The 17510-nt window shown below is 39.0% G+C and overlaps 1 protein-coding gene across 3 annotated transcripts in view; it reads right to left on the bottom strand.

The window, feature by feature from the left end:
- Nucleotides 1-15790, bottom strand: part of LOC105480010 (NOC3 like DNA replication regulator) — a 47710-nt gene extending 31920 nt beyond the window's left edge. For all 3 annotated transcript variants that reach the window (XR_986229.3, XM_071069471.1, XM_011738429.3), the window contains exons 1-10: nucleotides 15645-15790; nucleotides 14461-14668; nucleotides 10922-11051; nucleotides 10002-10159; nucleotides 9368-9421; nucleotides 7818-7948; nucleotides 5754-5915; nucleotides 5180-5273; nucleotides 2694-2869; nucleotides 1850-1978 (exon numbers count right to left, since the gene is read on the bottom strand). Coding sequence is in view for 2 of the 3 variants with exons in the window: in XM_071069471.1 (XP_070925572.1) it covers nucleotides 1850-1978; nucleotides 2694-2869; nucleotides 5180-5273; nucleotides 5754-5915; nucleotides 7818-7948; nucleotides 9368-9421; nucleotides 10002-10159; nucleotides 10922-11051; nucleotides 14461-14668; nucleotides 15645-15653 (1251 nt within the window). In the remaining variant the exon portion in view is untranslated. The remainder of the gene's footprint in view (nucleotides 1-1849; nucleotides 1979-2693; nucleotides 2870-5179; nucleotides 5274-5753; nucleotides 5916-7817; nucleotides 7949-9367; nucleotides 9422-10001; nucleotides 10160-10921; nucleotides 11052-14460; nucleotides 14669-15644) is intronic.
- Nucleotides 15791-17510: the final 1720 nt, after the last annotated feature.

Below are 17510 nucleotides of genomic sequence, written 5' to 3'. Positions count from 1 at the left end.
TACTGTATGTGCTCAAAATATCACCTACCAAGGAAAAGTAACTCCAAGTCAAAGGATGTGGTTTTTATTCTAGCATCACGAAAGTTAAAGAGTTCTCCTATGGCTGAGTTTCATGTTTAAGCCTTATCTGATTGCTCTACAGTTCTGACTAAAGATGCTAAATATGTTCTGTTACTTTCATTCAATGTTTATAATTTTAGCAATTCAACTGAAATCAGTTTTAAGAAAATAAAAAGGGATCTGATGCCAAAGGAAAACTGTGAAATCCAGAAATAAAATGGTAGAACAGCTTAACACCCAAAACTGTATTACTAAAAACAAATTAAAATATCTAAGACCCCAACGAAGAAAACTATAAAATTTCACTTAAGAACATAAAAGTCTTAAACAAATGGCAAGATACAATATTCTTGAACAGAAAAAAATCAATTCTGTAAATATTTTAATTCATCCAGACTAATCAATACATTGAATCAATTCCAATCAGATTCTCTGTGTGGGCTATTTTGAGGGAAGGAAGTGAAAAATGGATTTTAAATTGCCTGGAGTAATATACTGAAATAAATAAGAATATTTTGGAGAAAAAAGAATAGTCATGTCTTTTATCAATCATACCCTTTCTGATTAGTATTACGGTACCAGGTACCCAAATATACTATAGATATAACACAATAATTAAGCAGCATTTTATATCAGCAGAAAAAAATGGTGATGAAATAACTGGCTGTCAAATTATTTCAAATACATACATATTTAATATACATTAAACTATAAAATACATACATTACATACATTAAACACAGATATTAAATCTGTACTCATACCACACATATAAAGATGTCAAATGGCTTAAATATTTAAATATAAAAATTAAAATTAAAAATCTTAGAGAGACTCCGTAAATTGGGATTGAGGAGACTACGTGCATAACAAAAAATATATCTCCATATATAAGGCTCAATACAGAAGTAAAAGGCAGAGTAAAAAAGAGAAAAATCTGCAACATATGTAACAAAGAGTTAATATTCTTATTATATAATACAAGCTCCACAGACAGTTTTGTTTCTTTTGTTACTATTTTATTCCCAGGACCTAAAAAAAGTGCCTGGCACATAGCAGATATTTATTAAAATGAGTACGTACTAAAAACTCATCACAAGTCACTAAGACAATTTAAGAGAAAAATTGACGAATAATAAGCAGTCTGGTAGGTGAAAAGTTTATATATATATAAACTACCAGACTACCAAAGATTAAATAGTAACATTCTGAGCAGGTAGGAGGGAAATGACACTCCTAGCAGGAACACAGTGATTAAACGTTTTTGAACAACAGTTTGAGTTTGTAAACGTGATTACTGTTAGATCCAGCATCTACATTTTATAAGTTTAATTCACAAAATACTCACACAATATTAAAAAATAGTAAGGTCAAAATGTTCTCAACACTGACTGTGGCAGCAAAAATCTAGAAAAAACTCAGCTGTTCATCAATTAGGGCACACAATGGAATACTCTGGTAGGCACTAGAAAGAATGGGATAACCCTATATGTAAGTTCACAATATAGAAAATGAAAACTGTTCTGGAACAGTTTTCGAAGTACAAGCCGATTTTTTATTTTAAAATATAAGCAAGTATATATGACTATATCTGCATAGAAAAACACCTAGAAGGATAAATACCAAACTGTTAATGGTATCAAACATTTCAGGAGTTAACATGTTAAACACTTAAAGAGCTTGAATACTTTTTACTTCATACGCTTATAAGGAATAAATTCCTCATAACAACTGAAAGTCAACTTTGTAATTTAAAAACAAAATGCAAAGTAAAAAAAGAAAGGCTCACCTCTGGCCTAACTTCATAATTTCTGCCCTTCACAAAACCAGAAATCACTTTAATTACACCAAGAGAAGCTTGGCCTAATTTATCTTGCTTAAAGAGTTTCTTTACAGCTTCACAACACATTTCAGATATCTGAAAAATAAAATGTCACACTTAACCAGCGTTTCTCAACCTTAGCACTACTGACGTTTTGGGTAACAGAAATCTTTGTTGTAGGGGGACTGTCCTAGGATGTTTAATAGCCCCCGTGGACTTTCTCCACTAGATGCCAGTAGTTAAGACTCTATCTTCACCACAGTCATCACAACCAAAAATGTATGCAGACATTACCTAATGTTCCCTGGGGGACAAAACTGCTTCCTGTTGTGAACCACTAAACTTATGTTCAGACAAATTTCTTCAGAGAAAGTGTTTAATAAATTGATATTATTTTAGCAATAAATAACTTCAGAAGAATTTTGTAGGGGGAGAAAAATCACATGGTGCGTAATTTTCTTTTTTTTTTTTTTTTGAGACAGAGTCTCGCTCTATTGCCCAGGTTGGAGTGCGGTGGTGCGATCTCAGCTCACCGCAAGCTCTGTCTCCCGGGTTCACACCATTCTCCTGCCTCAGCCTCCCAAGTAGCTGGGACTACAGGCACACACCACCACGCCCTGCTAATTTTTCGTATTTTTAGTAGAGACGGGGTTTTACCGTGTTAGACAGTATGGTCTCGATCTCCTGACCTCGTGATCTGCCTGCCTCGGCCTCCCAAAGTGCTGGGATTACAGGCGTGAGCCAACGCACCCGGCCCACATAGTATATAATTTTCTAAGGAGGACAGCAATAACCATTTATAGCAACTCACCGATTTTGACACGTCATTCATGAGAGGGACAATCAATACGATAATGTTGTTGTGAAAGTTAAAATGGGGTAGTGCCACCAACAGCTCACACAAGCTCTTCACAGCAACTTCTGCCAGTCCTTTGTATGCCTTTAAGGAAACTACATTACTTTTCTTCAGCTTCCTCTGCTTCCAATCTAATCAAAAGATAACTGTAGTTACTTTACTCATTGGTCAAAGGTTAAACTGGCTTTCTTTTACAAACAATGTACATTTTAACACACATAAACACACACACATCCATACCCCTTAAAAAAAGACTTCATGGCCGGGCGCGGTGGCTCACGCCTGTAATCCCAGCACTTTGGGAGGCCGAGGCGGGCGGATCACAAGGTCAGGAGATCGAGACCACGGTGAAACCCCGTCTCTATTAAAAATACAAAAAATTAGCCGGGCGCGGTTGTGGGCGCCTGTAGTCCCAGCTACTCGGGAGTCTGAGGCAGAAGAATGGCGTGAACCCGGGAGGCGGAGCTTGCAGTGAGCCGAGATCGCGCCACTGCACTCCAGCCTGGGCGACAGAGCGAGACTCCGTCTCAAAAAAAAAAAAAAAAGACTTCATACGCCAGGCATGATGACTCACACCTGTAATCCCAGCACTTTGGGAGGCCAAGGCGCGCAGATGACGAGGTCAGGAGATTGAGACCATCTTGACCAACAGGGTGAAACCCCATCACTACTAAAATCCAAAATAAAAAAATTAGCCAGGCATGGTGGGTGGCACGTGCCTGTAGTCCCAGCTATTCAGGAGGCTGAGGCAAGGGAATCACTTGAACCTGGGAGGCAAGAGATTGCAGTGAGCTGAGATTGCACCACCGCACTCCAGCCTGGCAACAGAGCAAGACACCATCTCAAAAAAAAAAAAAAAAAAAAAAAGAAAGAAAGACTTCATAATGGCTTGATCAGCTTAGGAAAGGTCCAATATGGAGGCTACTAATTGCCACATATAGGATGCAACTGAGCATTTGAAATGCAGCTAGTCCAAATTAAGATATACTCTAATTATAAAATACAAACCAGATTTGAACTTAGTACTAAAAAAAACTGAGAATGTAAGACACTAATTTTTAAAACTGATTACATGTTGAAATGATAATCTGAATATATATAATGTTCTGTTAAAATTAATGTCATTGCTTTTTAGTGTGTCTGTATTTTTTTTAAATGACATATGTGGTTCATGTTATAGTTCTATCAGACAGAGATGGTTACACAAAGCTCCCAGCTTTCCAAACAGTTCAGAAATTCAGAAACAAAAGAAAAACTCCCAGGCCCTCTCACTGGAAAAACAAATGCTAATAGGGTGCCAGCTGGAACACCAGAACATAGAAGCAATATCCATACCACCCACCCCCACCCCACTATACTCTACTACCTTTATGCCCTTATTAGGCCAACAGGATTCAGTGGTCCTGTTCCAGCTGATAGCAATGGGTGATCCTTACTAAATAAGCTGGGTAAATGAGCCAATTAGGCCAAATGAAAGCACCTGGCCTAGGCAACCAACTATCTTCCCTATTCCTACCCCTATTTTTTCTATGTCCTTCCTTTTCTGAAGAAAAAGAGTTTAAGAGTTTATTTGGGATGCCAAATAATTGACTCATAAACCCATTTTCAAGGCATGCAAATATCCATTTCTAGTTATCCTTCTATTTATTTATTCATTTCTTTTGAGACAGGGTCTCACTCTATCGCCCAGACTACAGGGCAGTGGCATAATCATAGCTCACTGCAAGCTCAAACTTCTGGACTCAAGTCATCCTCTCAGCTCAGATCTCCAGTAGCTGGGGCTCTATAGGCCTGGGCCATCATGCCTAATTTTTTTTTTTTTTTTTTAGAGACAGGAGTCTCACTACATTCCTCAGGCTGGTCTCAAACTCCTGGCGTGGAGCAATACTCCTGGCTTGGAGCAATCCTCTTGCCACGGTCTTCAAAAGCACTGGGGTTACAGGTGTGACCCACCACACCTGGCCTCTAGTTATTGTTCTTCCCTGACTACCATGCCTCCAAATAGAAAACAGCAGAATAAATCCCAACTGTTCATAACAATATATTTTGTTAAAAGCATTGTCAACAAAAATACAACTGCTTACTAAAAACTGCAGCAATAATACTAATAGTTGATAAAATATAGTATATAGCACATGCTAGGCACTGTTTTAAGCACCTCATATCTACAAACTCAGTTACTTCTTACAATAATCCTGGAAGGTGAGTGCTATAATTATTTCCATTTTATAGACAAAAACTGAGACACAGAAAGACTATGTAATTTTCCCATCACATAGGTAGTAAGTGGTGGAGCCAGGCTTTGACCCCTGGAAGTCTGACTCTAGACTCTGTTCCTGATCATACCTGCCTCTCACTACACAACACAGAACACTGTACAGAATTCACCTTCATGATCAAGGCTATGTATGCTACATACTTTTAAGATACATTTAATATACCTTTAACCATTTGTTCCAGATTTTCCAAATAAAATTTGTACTGGCTAACCAGGCCTTCTTCAAATTCTCTTAACTTCTGTGTTTCTTTTCGGGTCTGAAAAGACCAAAAAGGTCAATCATTTTTTAAAATCAGAATATTAAAACCCCAAAATTAGTATAAAATATGGTTGTCTAGTATACACCCAGTACTATTAAAAAAAAAATGCAGCAGTCGCTTAGGCCGGGTGCGGCAGCTCATGCCTGTAATCTCAGCACTTTGTGAGGCAGAGGCAGGTGGATCACCTGAGGTCAGGAGTTTGAGACAAGCCTGGCCAACGTGGAAAAATCCCGTCTCTACTACAAACACAAAAATTAGCTGGGCCTGGTGGCGCATGCCTGTGATCCCAGCTACTCAGGAGGCTGAGGCAGGAGAATTGCTTGAACCGGGAAGGCAGAGGTTGCAGTGAGCCAAGATAACGCCACTGCACTCCAGTTTGGGCGACGGAGTAAAACTCTGTCTCAAAAAAAAAGAGTCTATCTCTCCAAAAGGTTCAGTTATTTTAGATAGTAATTATATCTAGCAATCTAGCATTACCTTAGTAGATTTTTCTGCTTCTGTGAGGGGCCGGATTTTATATGAAGGAGTAATATCTTTAAATAACTCCATCAGAGAAACAATTACTAGCTTTCGAACAGTAACAGCCACATCAGGATCTTGTTCCATCAGCATAGAACGTAATTCTTTCAATTTTTTAATCTGTTAAAGAAATAGCTTATAAAGCTGGAGAAATCATGGCAAAACAATTATGAACAAAAAACAGCCCCACATCCGGCAAAATAAGCGGAATTCACAAAATGACTCCAAGTCTAGTCAAGCCTCACCAAACTCCAGACACTGCTCACTTTACCAAGAGATAAGTTGATAAAGTTACAAGGTAATTGTATTAGTCCATTCTTGTGTTGCTAGAAAGAAATGCCTGAGGCTGGGTAATTTACAAAGAAAAGAGGTTTATTATGGCTCATAGTTCTGCAGGCTATAGAGGAAGCTTGGTGCCAGCCTCTACTCCTAGTGAGGCCTCAGGAAACTTACGAACAAGGTAGAAGGCAAACCGGGAGCCAGCATGTCACAGGAAAGATAGGGGAGGTGCTAGGCTCTTTTAAACAACCAGCTCTCACATGAACTACCAGAGTAAGAAGTCACTTGTTACCACAAGGATGGCACCAAGCCATTCATGATGGATCCAGCCCTATGATCTAAACACCTCCCACCAGGCCCACTTCCAACATCAGAGATCACATTTCAACATAAGATTTGGAGGGGACACACATCCAAACTATATCAGTAATCATATTTTTGTTATATAGTTAGAAAAATATAGACCTTAAAAAACTAGTTTAAATTTATTATTTAGCTATTTTGGGAAATTCTTTTTAGCTGGATTTTCCTAAAGTACATGTCTCCTATTTTTCTAAAAACACTTTTCAAAATATACTAAAATGTTATATACATTAACCAAATATATCAATCATACACATGAATTAATCAGGAATTACATATAATATAGCCACATTAACTTTAGCTTCAAAGATAATTTCTATGGCATAATGCAAAAGGTGGTTTTGATTGCTTTGATAAACTACTATTGCCTGTGAGCATAGGTTCCTGAGTAGAAGATCTGGGTTCCAATTCAGTGGCTGTTAAAATCTGGAACAAATCACTTGGGTTTTTTAATGTTCAATTTTCCAGCTGTAAAATTAGATCAATCTCTTATGCCTATGGTTTTGTAATGATTGAGAGAATACAAATAAGAAATATTCCAAATCTCTCTTCCCTAATTCTGCTCTAGATCTTCCCCTCACTTTATTAGAAAAGGACAAACACTACTCTAAAGCATTCCCACATGAAATTTGTTTCCACAAATGTAAATCATTTGATACACAAATTCTTGTTATAATAGTATGCCGGGGACACCAACGTAACAATAATAATAGTATCATTTTATATGATTTCATGTATATTTCATCATATAACCCTCACCACAAAGTTTTGAAAAAGATACTGTCCTTTTTTAGAGATGAAAGAGTCTTGGATAAATAACTTACCCAAAGTCTCACAGATAGTACTTATCAGGGCCAAGATTAAACCTCAGATTTCTCTAGTTCATGTGTTATAACCATCACTAACTCACCACTATACACATGGCACAATAACACTTTTAACTTTGGCTCTAGTTCACTTAAAATATTTTCAACTTACAAATATTCCTGAACTAATTCCATACACTTCCCTGTAGCGCGCTCGTTTTTAAAAACTCCACAGGTTAGTCAAGCAAATTTGCAAACAGGTTCCTCCTCCCTAATACAATTTTATAGACTTAAATATTTTTAGAGTTATAACATGTCCAATATTTTCATATAAGAAGATGAAGAGAATAAGATTCAGAGAATTTAAGTAACTTTTCTAGGATTACAAAAGAAATTAAGTCCAGACATAGCATTAAGCTAAGATTCTGTCGACTCTCTTACTCTAACCCAGCTACTATGTTTAGTTAATGCTTTTCCTTTTAGTGTATGCTTACAGGTAACAAGGGAATCTTAAAATATTAGGCATTTACACCATACCTAATATAAAAAGCCTAAAGAAATTAATGCCACCTACATTACTTTCTGGATCTGATAATATGGCAGATGCCAAGGCTGCAATATGCATCTTCTTCTCCTGTAATTTCTTCTTTCTCTCAATCAAATGTTCTTCTATGGTCAGCTCTTGAATAGGCTCTTCAGTGATCTCTAAAACAGATTAGATGTTCCCTTACATATTCCTCTACTTACAAGTGTCCAAGAATCTTAATATTTTATAGTAATAATAATAATGATGATAGCTAAGAATTTTGCCTTTATTACTACACATCATCTCCTCAACAATACAGGTACTATCATTAGCCCCCTTTTATAGATGAGAAAACTGAAGCAAAGGAAGAGAAAATAACTTGGCTAAGCTCATAAACCAAAGGGAAACAGGATTCAAACTCAGGCAGTCTGATTCTAGAGCTTTTTTTTTTTTTTTTTTTTTTTTACAGACAGGGTCTCACTTGTTACCTAGGCTGGAATACAGTGGCACTATCACAGCTCACTGCAGCCTCCACCTCCCAGGCTCAAATAATCCTCCCACCTCAGCCTCCCCAGTAGGTGAGACCATAGCTGTGAGCCACTATATCCAGCTGATTTTGGTGTTTTTTGTGGAGATGGGGTTTCACCATGTGGCCCAGACTGGTCTCGAACTCCTGGGCTCAGGTGATCCTCCTGCCTCAGCCTCCCAAAGGGTTGGGATTACAGGCATGAGCCAGTGCAACCAGCTTAGATCTCATATTCTTAGCTTCTATGCTAATAAGCCCAAAATAATTCTTATTAATTAATGAATAGAATAATCTGATTTAGTCTCTTTTTAAGTACAGAATATTCTTCTTTGTTTTCAACACTATATATTACTTTACACAAACTAATACTTCGTAGTTTTGGGCTACAGAAAAACATGCCCGCCTTAAGAAATTCATAGGGAACTAGATTTAATCAACACTAGCATAATCTGTAATGGTTTTATGATGGGTGACTGCAAACAGTTAAACAGTTGACCTGTAATTCATTTTTGCTATTAATGAGGTCTGCTAAGCAAAAGTAAAATTTAACTAGATTGTTCTGTCACAAATTCCAAACTAATATAATTTCAAACAATAAAATGCATTATTTCAGTTCAATTTTGATTAAACTGTCCTAGATAACAGAAACTGACATTCAATTATATGAAACATACACAAGCATAATTGCGCTAAAAACAAACCAAAATGACTTCACACTACATAATCGCTTTTGTAATTTAAGGCTAAAAAGTTAACAGTTATTTGTAAGTTAGTCTTTCTCTTACAATTAAAAGGAATTCAGAACAGTAATAATTAACAAGACACACTTCATGTATGCCTAGATACCACAAATATGATCGTGTAAAATTTTCCATAATTAAAAAAACAAAGAATCTATTCATAATTCCACAAGATGAAGCTTTCAAATGTGGAAAAATATTCAAAATGACCTTGAAATGAGCAGTACTCCAAAATGTACCTTCCAGATTTTATCTAAAATTAACTCACATTTACTATTAAGCAAAAAAACTACTTCTCAATTCACAATTTAGTAACTGTAAAGACATATTACCTTCAAGTTCCCTCTCTTCTTCTTGATCCTCTTCATCTTTGTTACTATCAGTAACTATATGGAAAACATGTGTATTAAAACTGTGATCTATACTTAAGTGGTAAAACTAAAGAAATGCTAGGAGGTGATTACGATAAAACTCAGGATAGCAATTACTTTTATGGGAAGAGAGCAATTAGTGATTGAGGTGAGCACAAGGGAGGTTTCTAGAAGCTAGTAGTAATTTTTTTTCTTGTCTGGATGGTAGTTTTATAGGTATGCACTTTGTTATAAACCACGTAATTTCACATCTTTGATATCTGAACTTTTCTGTTTTATTTCACATATGAAAGATACATTAAAAAAGAAAGCTAACCAAGAACAGTTAATATGCTCTAGTTTCAGAAACAACAAAATTTAGTGAAAAGAAAATCACCTGAACCTTGTAGCTTAAGTTGTCCTCACAGTACAAATTGATACCTGAGATAATCATCTATAATTCTGGCCCAAATCATCAAGCTTGCTATAAGACTAATTGAATATTTTGCAGATATGGGTAAAATCAAACTAAAATTAAATTTTGAGTGAAAAAAAAACACGTTATATCAGTAAGGGGGTAAAAGTTCAACTAATATTACCAGCTTATTAAATTCACCTGGCTTCTCCCTAGTCTGTGGGATTATACCACTTTTATCTTTGATAGGAAGCAAATGAATCAGTTCCTTCTCTGGTGCAGTTTGCAGAGTTCTTGGTATTTTTTCATATTTATCTATAATGTGTTCATGCTTCCGTTTCTTCGCATGAACAGGCTCACTGCGGGGGAAAAAAAGATCAATTTTCAGTCTTAATAGATCTAAAAAGGTATCTAGAGACCTATCATTTCAAAAGTACAGAAAAATAAACCACCAGCCAACTTTCAATAGGTATATGGATATTAGCATTTAGGCCAGTGTCTGGCACATAGCAGGCACTCAAACAGCAAATGAATAAATGAAATGGGTAAACAGCCTACCACACAGACTGTAACTCTGGCTACATCTAGTTTTCCCTCTAGATGCAAAATAAAGGTGAAAGTTACAGCAGATTCTTTCTCAAGAACAGTCCATAGAACCAAGTGTGACTCTTACTTTCCCAAAATATTTAGAGTATACCACAGACTTTGGAGTTAAAAAAAAAAGGTCCAAGTTTAAATTCCAGATACTTGTGACTGCAAGGAACCATCAGTTTCCTCTCTGGAAGTGGGAATAAGAACTACCTAGCAGGGTAATGAGGATTAAGTGATATCATAGCCATAAAGAACTCAGAACTATTCTGCCAACACCTCAAAATGAGAACAGCATTCTTCCCCCATTCACTCTACTTCACTATTCAGGCGCAAAAGAAAGATGTACATTAAATGAAATCAGCTTGTCTTATACATGAACCTCCTTTATTTAGGAAATAAGCTAAATAATAGTTTATTCTTTGTAAACATTGTGCTCAAAGGTAAACACCTTGAACCACCTAAGTGAAATTCAGAACCAAGTTTTTAACAGTATATGGATATGAATGATTATAACCCACATGAAGTATTACCTAGAAGAAAGATCTCTTGTTAGAAAAGATGCTCTTTGTCCTAAATCCTTCATTAACTGTAAGTCATCTTCATCCATCATATCTAAAGGAAGGGCTTCTTCTTCCTCTTCTTCCCTCTCAATCCTTTTACCTGCACCACACACACACAAAGAAAAATTAGAAACAAGTATCAGAGATGTAGAACTCTCTGCATATTGGGTTTAAACAAGAAAAGTTTATGCTTTCTGAAGCAATCCTCCCACTCCAGCCTCCCAAAATGCTGGAATTACAGGCATGGGCCATGGCTCCCAGCTGAGCCCAGTGTTTCTAAATGGAAGCACTACTGACATGCTAGGCAAACAATTATTTATCATACTGGGGTGTTCTGAATCTGGAAAAATGCTAGCATCTCTGACTCCTGCAATCTAAATGCCAATAGCATTCTCAGGTTATTGTAACAACCAAAAACTAAATGTCTCCACACACTCTGAAATGCCTTTCAGGGCGTCGAGAGCCAATGACTTAGCCCCTCAGCTCCTTCTCATCTCCAATTACTTTCACTTCGTATTCCATTTCAGCCAGCCCCTCCAATGGCCACATTCCAAACCCTGGTGCTCACTTCTCTCTCTGACCACAAGCTTTTGTCCTTCCAGCTCCCATTCAGTTACTTCCACACTACTTCTTCCTTAACCAATTATATAACCTTTCAATCCACTGACCACTCCACTTTCTATCTACCAGTGTGTTCTGTCTTCACTCCCTCACTTAGATTGCAAGATTATCACTTCAACCACGCTCTTGCCAATATCCTCAACTATTTTTCTTTCAACACTTCAGGCACTCACATCTAACAAAATCCCAACTACAGATCATTCTAACTTCTCTTTCTGCTCACTCTGTGTCTTGCTCTCTTTCTCCATCTCCTTTTATTTTTTATTTAAAAAAAAAAAAAAGTCAGCTAAGTGCCAGGCACTGTTTGAAGTGCTGAGGATTCAAGTATGAATAAAACAATCTTAGCGTCTTTCCTAGTAGAACTTACAATTCTTCCTGACCCATTAAAACTCATAAATCTTGGCCGCGTGCAGTGGCTCACATCTGTAATCTTAGCACGCTAGGAGGCTGAGATGGGTGGATTGCTTGAGGCGGAGTTCAAAACCAGCCTGGCCAACATGGTGAAACCCCATCTCTACTAAAAATACAAAAAATTAGCCGGGCATGGTGGCGCATGCCTGTAATCCTAGCTACTTGGGAAGCTGAGGCAGGAGAATCACTTGAACCCAGTAGGCAGAGATTGCAGTGAGCAGAGATCGTGCCACTGAACTCCAGCCTGGGCAACAAAAGCAAAACTCCGTCTCCAAAGAAAAAAAAATCTAGTAAATCTTGCTATATAAATGTACACACTGCACAGAATGGCACTCCTATCTACTTTTAATGAGCCTTCCAAATTTAATAATACCATTAAAAAATAGGCAAAAGATATGAATAGACACTTCTCAAAAGAAGACATACAAATGGCAAACAGGTATATGAAAAGGTGCTCAACATCACTGATGATCAGGGAAATGCAAATCAAAATTACAATGAGATATCATCTCATCCTAGTTAAAAAGGCTTTTATCCAAAGACAGGCAGTAACAATGCTGGCAAGGTTACAGAGAAAAGGGAACTCTCATACGCTGTTGGTGGGAATGTAAATCAGCACAACCCCTATGGAGAAAAGTTTGGAAGTTCCTCAAAAAACTAAAACTAAAAACAGAACTACTATATAATCCTACGATCCCACCCACTGCTAGGCATGTATCCAAAAAAAGAAATCAGTATACCAAACAGATATCTGCATTCCCATGTTCATTCAGCACTATCCACAAGAGCCAAGATTTGGAACCAACCTAAGTGTTCATGAAGAGATAAATGGATAAAGAAAACATGGGGCCGGGCGCGATGGCTCATGCCTGTAATCCCAGCAATTTGTGAGGCCGAGGCAGGTGGATCACGAGGTCAGGAGATCGAGACAATCCTGGCCTGTCAACATGGTGAAACTCCGGCTCTACTACAAATACAAAAATTAGCTGGGCGTGGTGGCGCATGCCTGTAATCCCAGCTACTCGGGAGACTAAGGCAGGAGAAACACTTGAATCGGGGAGTCGGAGGTTGCAGTGAGCCGGAATCAAGCCACTACACTCCAGCCTGGCGACAGAGAGAGACTCCGTCTCAAACAACAAAAAAAGAAAGTATGGTACATGTACACAATGTAGTCTTATTCAGTCACAAAAAAGAATGAGATCCTGTGTGCAACAACAGCGATGAAACTGAGGCCATTATGCCAAGTTAAATAAGCCAGGCACAGAAAGACAAATTTCACATGTTCTCACTTACTTGTGGTGGCTAAAAATTAAAACAACTGAACTCATGAAGAGAGTAGAATGATGGTTACCATTGGCTGGGAAAGGCAGTTGGAGGAGATAGGAGTAGGGATTGTTATAATGGGTACAAAAATACACTTAAGATAGAATAAGATCTAGTATTTGATAGGTAGGGTGGCAATAGTCAACGATAATTTACTGTATGCTTTAAAATAACTAAAAAAGTATAACTGAATTGTTTGTAACACAAAGATAAATGCTTAAGGTGATGGATACTACATTTACTCTGATGTGATTATTATGCATTGTATGCCTGTATCACAGTATCTCACGTATCCCATAAATATATACACCTACTATGTACTCACAAAATTAGGAAAAAAAAAAAAAAACTTTAGCTGGGTGCAGAGGCTCACCCTTGCAATTCCAGCACTTTCAGAGGCTGAAGCAGGAGGATCGCCTGAGCCCAGGAGGTCAAGGTTGTAGTGAGCTATTTTTGCACACTGCACTCCAGCCTCAGTGACAGAACAAGACCTTATCTATTTAAAAAAAAAAAAAATTAATTAATTTTAAAAAAGATGGACCTGGGAAGACTGAATAGTTGCCTAATAACCTGATACAGTCAAATAAGAATACCCTAAAAGTACCAGTAAAGTTGTTGAACTAGCCTGACTCAAAAGTCATATTCCTTACATGTTTTGAGTACTCAAGAGTTTTTAGTTTTACAAAATAACCATAACAATTACAACTCAATTTCACCCCAAGTTTCCACATGAAAAGAAAGTCAGAAGTTTAGAAAAGAAGTGTACCTTGGCAATACTGTGAAGAATGAACCAGAGACAAGCAATGTTCTTACCTAACTGCTAGTGAATGGGAAAGTGGCAGCACTGGCACACTGCCTAACATTTATGCACAAGAGTACTTTCAGTTTGTTTTCCCAAGTACTGCATCTTCAGATCTGCTTTCCAGACAAACTAAAAACAGAAACTTGAATGAATACTGTACTGAAATGTGTTCTCATACTGACTGTGATAAAGCATACATGCTTTATAGCAGTCCTATAGGACTACTACCCTTACCCACTCTAGGAAGATCTGAGAACAAGAAAAGCGATTATTAGAAAGCAAAGTTATTTCCATGAAGAACACTTCAGAATAAATCAGTGGAAACCAGAGCACATGATGTTTTCACAATTACCTGGTCGCTTTTCCTTTGGGTTCTCCAATGGAATGGGTTTCTTAGACACAGCATCTTTCACCGCTTGCCTTAGTTTCCTCTGTTCTTTTCGGTACTTCTTGAGAGTGCTTTGTTGTTTAAATTGCTTATTTTTTAGCTTGTTTTCAAGTTTGACTTTACTAGTTTTTATTAACTTGCGAAAGCTTGGGATCTGTTTTTTATTTCTTCTCTAGAAAACAACAGAAAGAATACTGCATACCCACAAACTTATTTTTTAAATCAGCTTAAAGAGAACTGATTACAAATCTCATCAAACCAATTCCACAATTTTAACGTCCCACAGCCATGGACTTGCAGGTAAGAGCTAAAACCAAACGATGGCTTTAATCCTACAGAAGAGCACTACAGCATCAATTATTCAATCTGAGGTCTTTCTGTGACCCCAATCCACAGCAACTCAAAGGGCTGGCTCTACGACGCCCAAGCAGGTTAAGAACCACTGATCTAGTAGCGGAAAGTGGCTTCAAGGCTAGTTTAACACCTGTAGTTTAACACATTCAAAGCAAAATGCTGGCTGTCTTTAATAAAACTTAATTTACGATTTTGTCATTTACAAAGCGCTCCAACAAATCACCTCCAAATGCCTAGTTGAGTACTGACTGCTGTTATCCTCACATTACTGATGAAGCTGCCAAAAGGACCCATAAACTAAGGAGGGCAAAACTGAATTCGGATCTTTGGATTCCACTTCTCTTGCCGGTGACTCCTCATTCAGAAATCCCAAAGCTAGTCCTGAACCCCAGGACTACCTCTTATTTTCTGTTAGAACCAGGGCAAATCACTTGCTTTTCTGTCTCTTTACCCTTTATGGGTACCGTGATTCACATCATAAACTTGCTGAGGGCAGGAACCTGCTTCTCATTTGTGAAAAACAAGTTCGAAAGACGGTCTTGAAAAATTCCTTCGAAGTCTGAAATCCCACCGATGCAAAACTCCGTGCCTGTCTCTTCGTGATACCCTGAAGTCGTGCGCGCACACAGTGGGTAACCAAGGATGAGCTCGGTGTAAGGACGAGAAAGCCCCCAGTCTATGAACCACCGCCCCATAGACACGGGTGAAAACCTGCCTAAAAGTTAACTCAGCCAGTGACCCTATCACCCGGAGGGGCCCTAGGCTGCGGGGACCGGGCTTCCAAGGACACTTACCGCCTTCATCCTTAGGCCTTAAAGGAATGCCGGCCACACAAGTTCACCAGAAGCAGGGTTAATACAGAAATCCGAGAAATGACACACGTGCCGATGGCCCCGCACTTCCCAAGCCGGAAGCGAGCTTCAGTCCCTCCCAATCCTCCGCCGCCGGAAGTGAGGGCGGGACTTCCGTAGGCAGGTTCGGGCTCGCGCCCTGTCGCGGTGATGGTCTTGCGGCTTTGGGCGGGTTGCGCCCCGGCGTGCGCGCGCAGACTGGAACGAGGGAAGGCCCTATGGTCGTCGGCGCCAAAGGCGGGAAGTTGGGTGGGAGGGCGCACTTTACAAAGTTCTTCGAGTGTGATTCTTTGACTCTTGTCCTATTTATTTCTTTTAAAACTTTGGGAAAATCGGGCTCCTCCTCTCAGAATGAGAGGTCCTGGTTTTTTCAGTCACCTCACGGCATTTTGTGCCTCTCCTCACGTTGCTTATCTCATCCTGTTGTAGATACTGATTTTGGTAGTCTTTTTCCTCCATACAGTCCTGAGGGCAGAAAGAAGCTTATTTTTTGTGTGTAATGCCTGCCTCTCGATGGACCTTCTGGCCGTGTTTGTAGAACGGCGAAAAGGAATCATATAACTTGTAGAAAAGGAATCATATAAACTTCCATTTTTGAGTATTTTCAAATAACAGGCTGCTCAAATTCAAGATGGGAGAGATTTAGCTTGGCAACAATTGCTTCAGCCTCGGTCACTAAAAAGTCTGTGATTCTTAGTGTTTTATTTTGCTTTTTTTTTTTTGCTTTAATTTTAACTAGTCTGATAAAGAACTGTATCCGTGGCTGGGTGCGGTGGTTCACGCTTGTAATCCCAGCACTTTGGGAGGCCGAGGCGGGTGGATCACCTGAGGTCAGGAGTTCGAGACCAGCCTGGCCAACATGGTGAAACTCTGTCTCCACTAAAAATACAAAAGTCAGCCAGGCGTGGTGGCGTGCGCCTGTAACCCTAGCTACTCAGGAGGCTGAGGCAGGAGAATCGCTTGAACTGAGGAGGAGGGGGTTGCAGTGAACCGAGATCACACCGCTGCACTCCAGCCTGGGCGACAGAGCAAGACTGTCTCAAAAAAAAGAAAAACTATATCTGGAGTCTCGCTCCATCGCCCAGGCTGGAGTGCAGTGGCACAATCTCGGCTCACTGCAAGCTCCGCCTCCCGGGTTCAAGCCATTCTCCTGTCTCAGCCTCCGGAGTAGCTGGGACTACAGGCGCCCACCACTACGCCCGGCTAATTTTTTTTTTTTTTTTTTTTTGTATTTTTAGTAGAGACGAGGTTTCACCGTGTTAGCCAGGATGATCTCGATCTCCTGACCTCGTGATCAGCCTCCCAAAATGCTGGGATAACAGGCGTGAGCCACCGCGCCTGGCCTAAAGTTGTTCATTTTTTACAGGAAGTTTTATGGATTGCAAGAATAAGAGTATCAAAATGCTTGTCTCTCAAGGCCTTTTTTTCCTCAATAAATTTAAACATTCCACTTCAAGTTTTTTGTGGGTTTTTTTAAGTCTATGATTTTTGAGCATGACCCTGACACAGTCTGGCCTCACAGTCCTGAGCAGGTAGGAAAAGCCAGCAGTGCAACTAAGGGGTTCTGAGCCTCTTGGATAGTGTTGCTCTTAGAAAGACAGAGAAAAAAGTACCAATTTCCTGATCCCACCACAAAGACCACGAGGTCCATCTGGCACTCTTCTTTCAACCTTCCTTCCAACGTCTTCCTTGCTCCGTCTCCTTCCACACGGTGTCAGAAACAGCAGAGCCTGTCCGTCTGGTGTATTACTTCATCAAACAAGTGGAAAACATCAGCCTGCGCCCTTCCCGAGTGCCTGAATTCCCTCC

Source organism: Macaca nemestrina, chromosome 9 (assembly GCF_043159975.1).
Source record: "Macaca nemestrina isolate mMacNem1 chromosome 9, mMacNem.hap1, whole genome shotgun sequence".
In the NCBI taxonomy this organism is placed as follows: domain Eukaryota; kingdom Metazoa; phylum Chordata; class Mammalia; order Primates; family Cercopithecidae; genus Macaca; species Macaca nemestrina.
The sequence above is the reverse complement of the archived record's forward strand: the minus strand, read 5'-3'. Positions and strand labels throughout refer to the sequence as shown.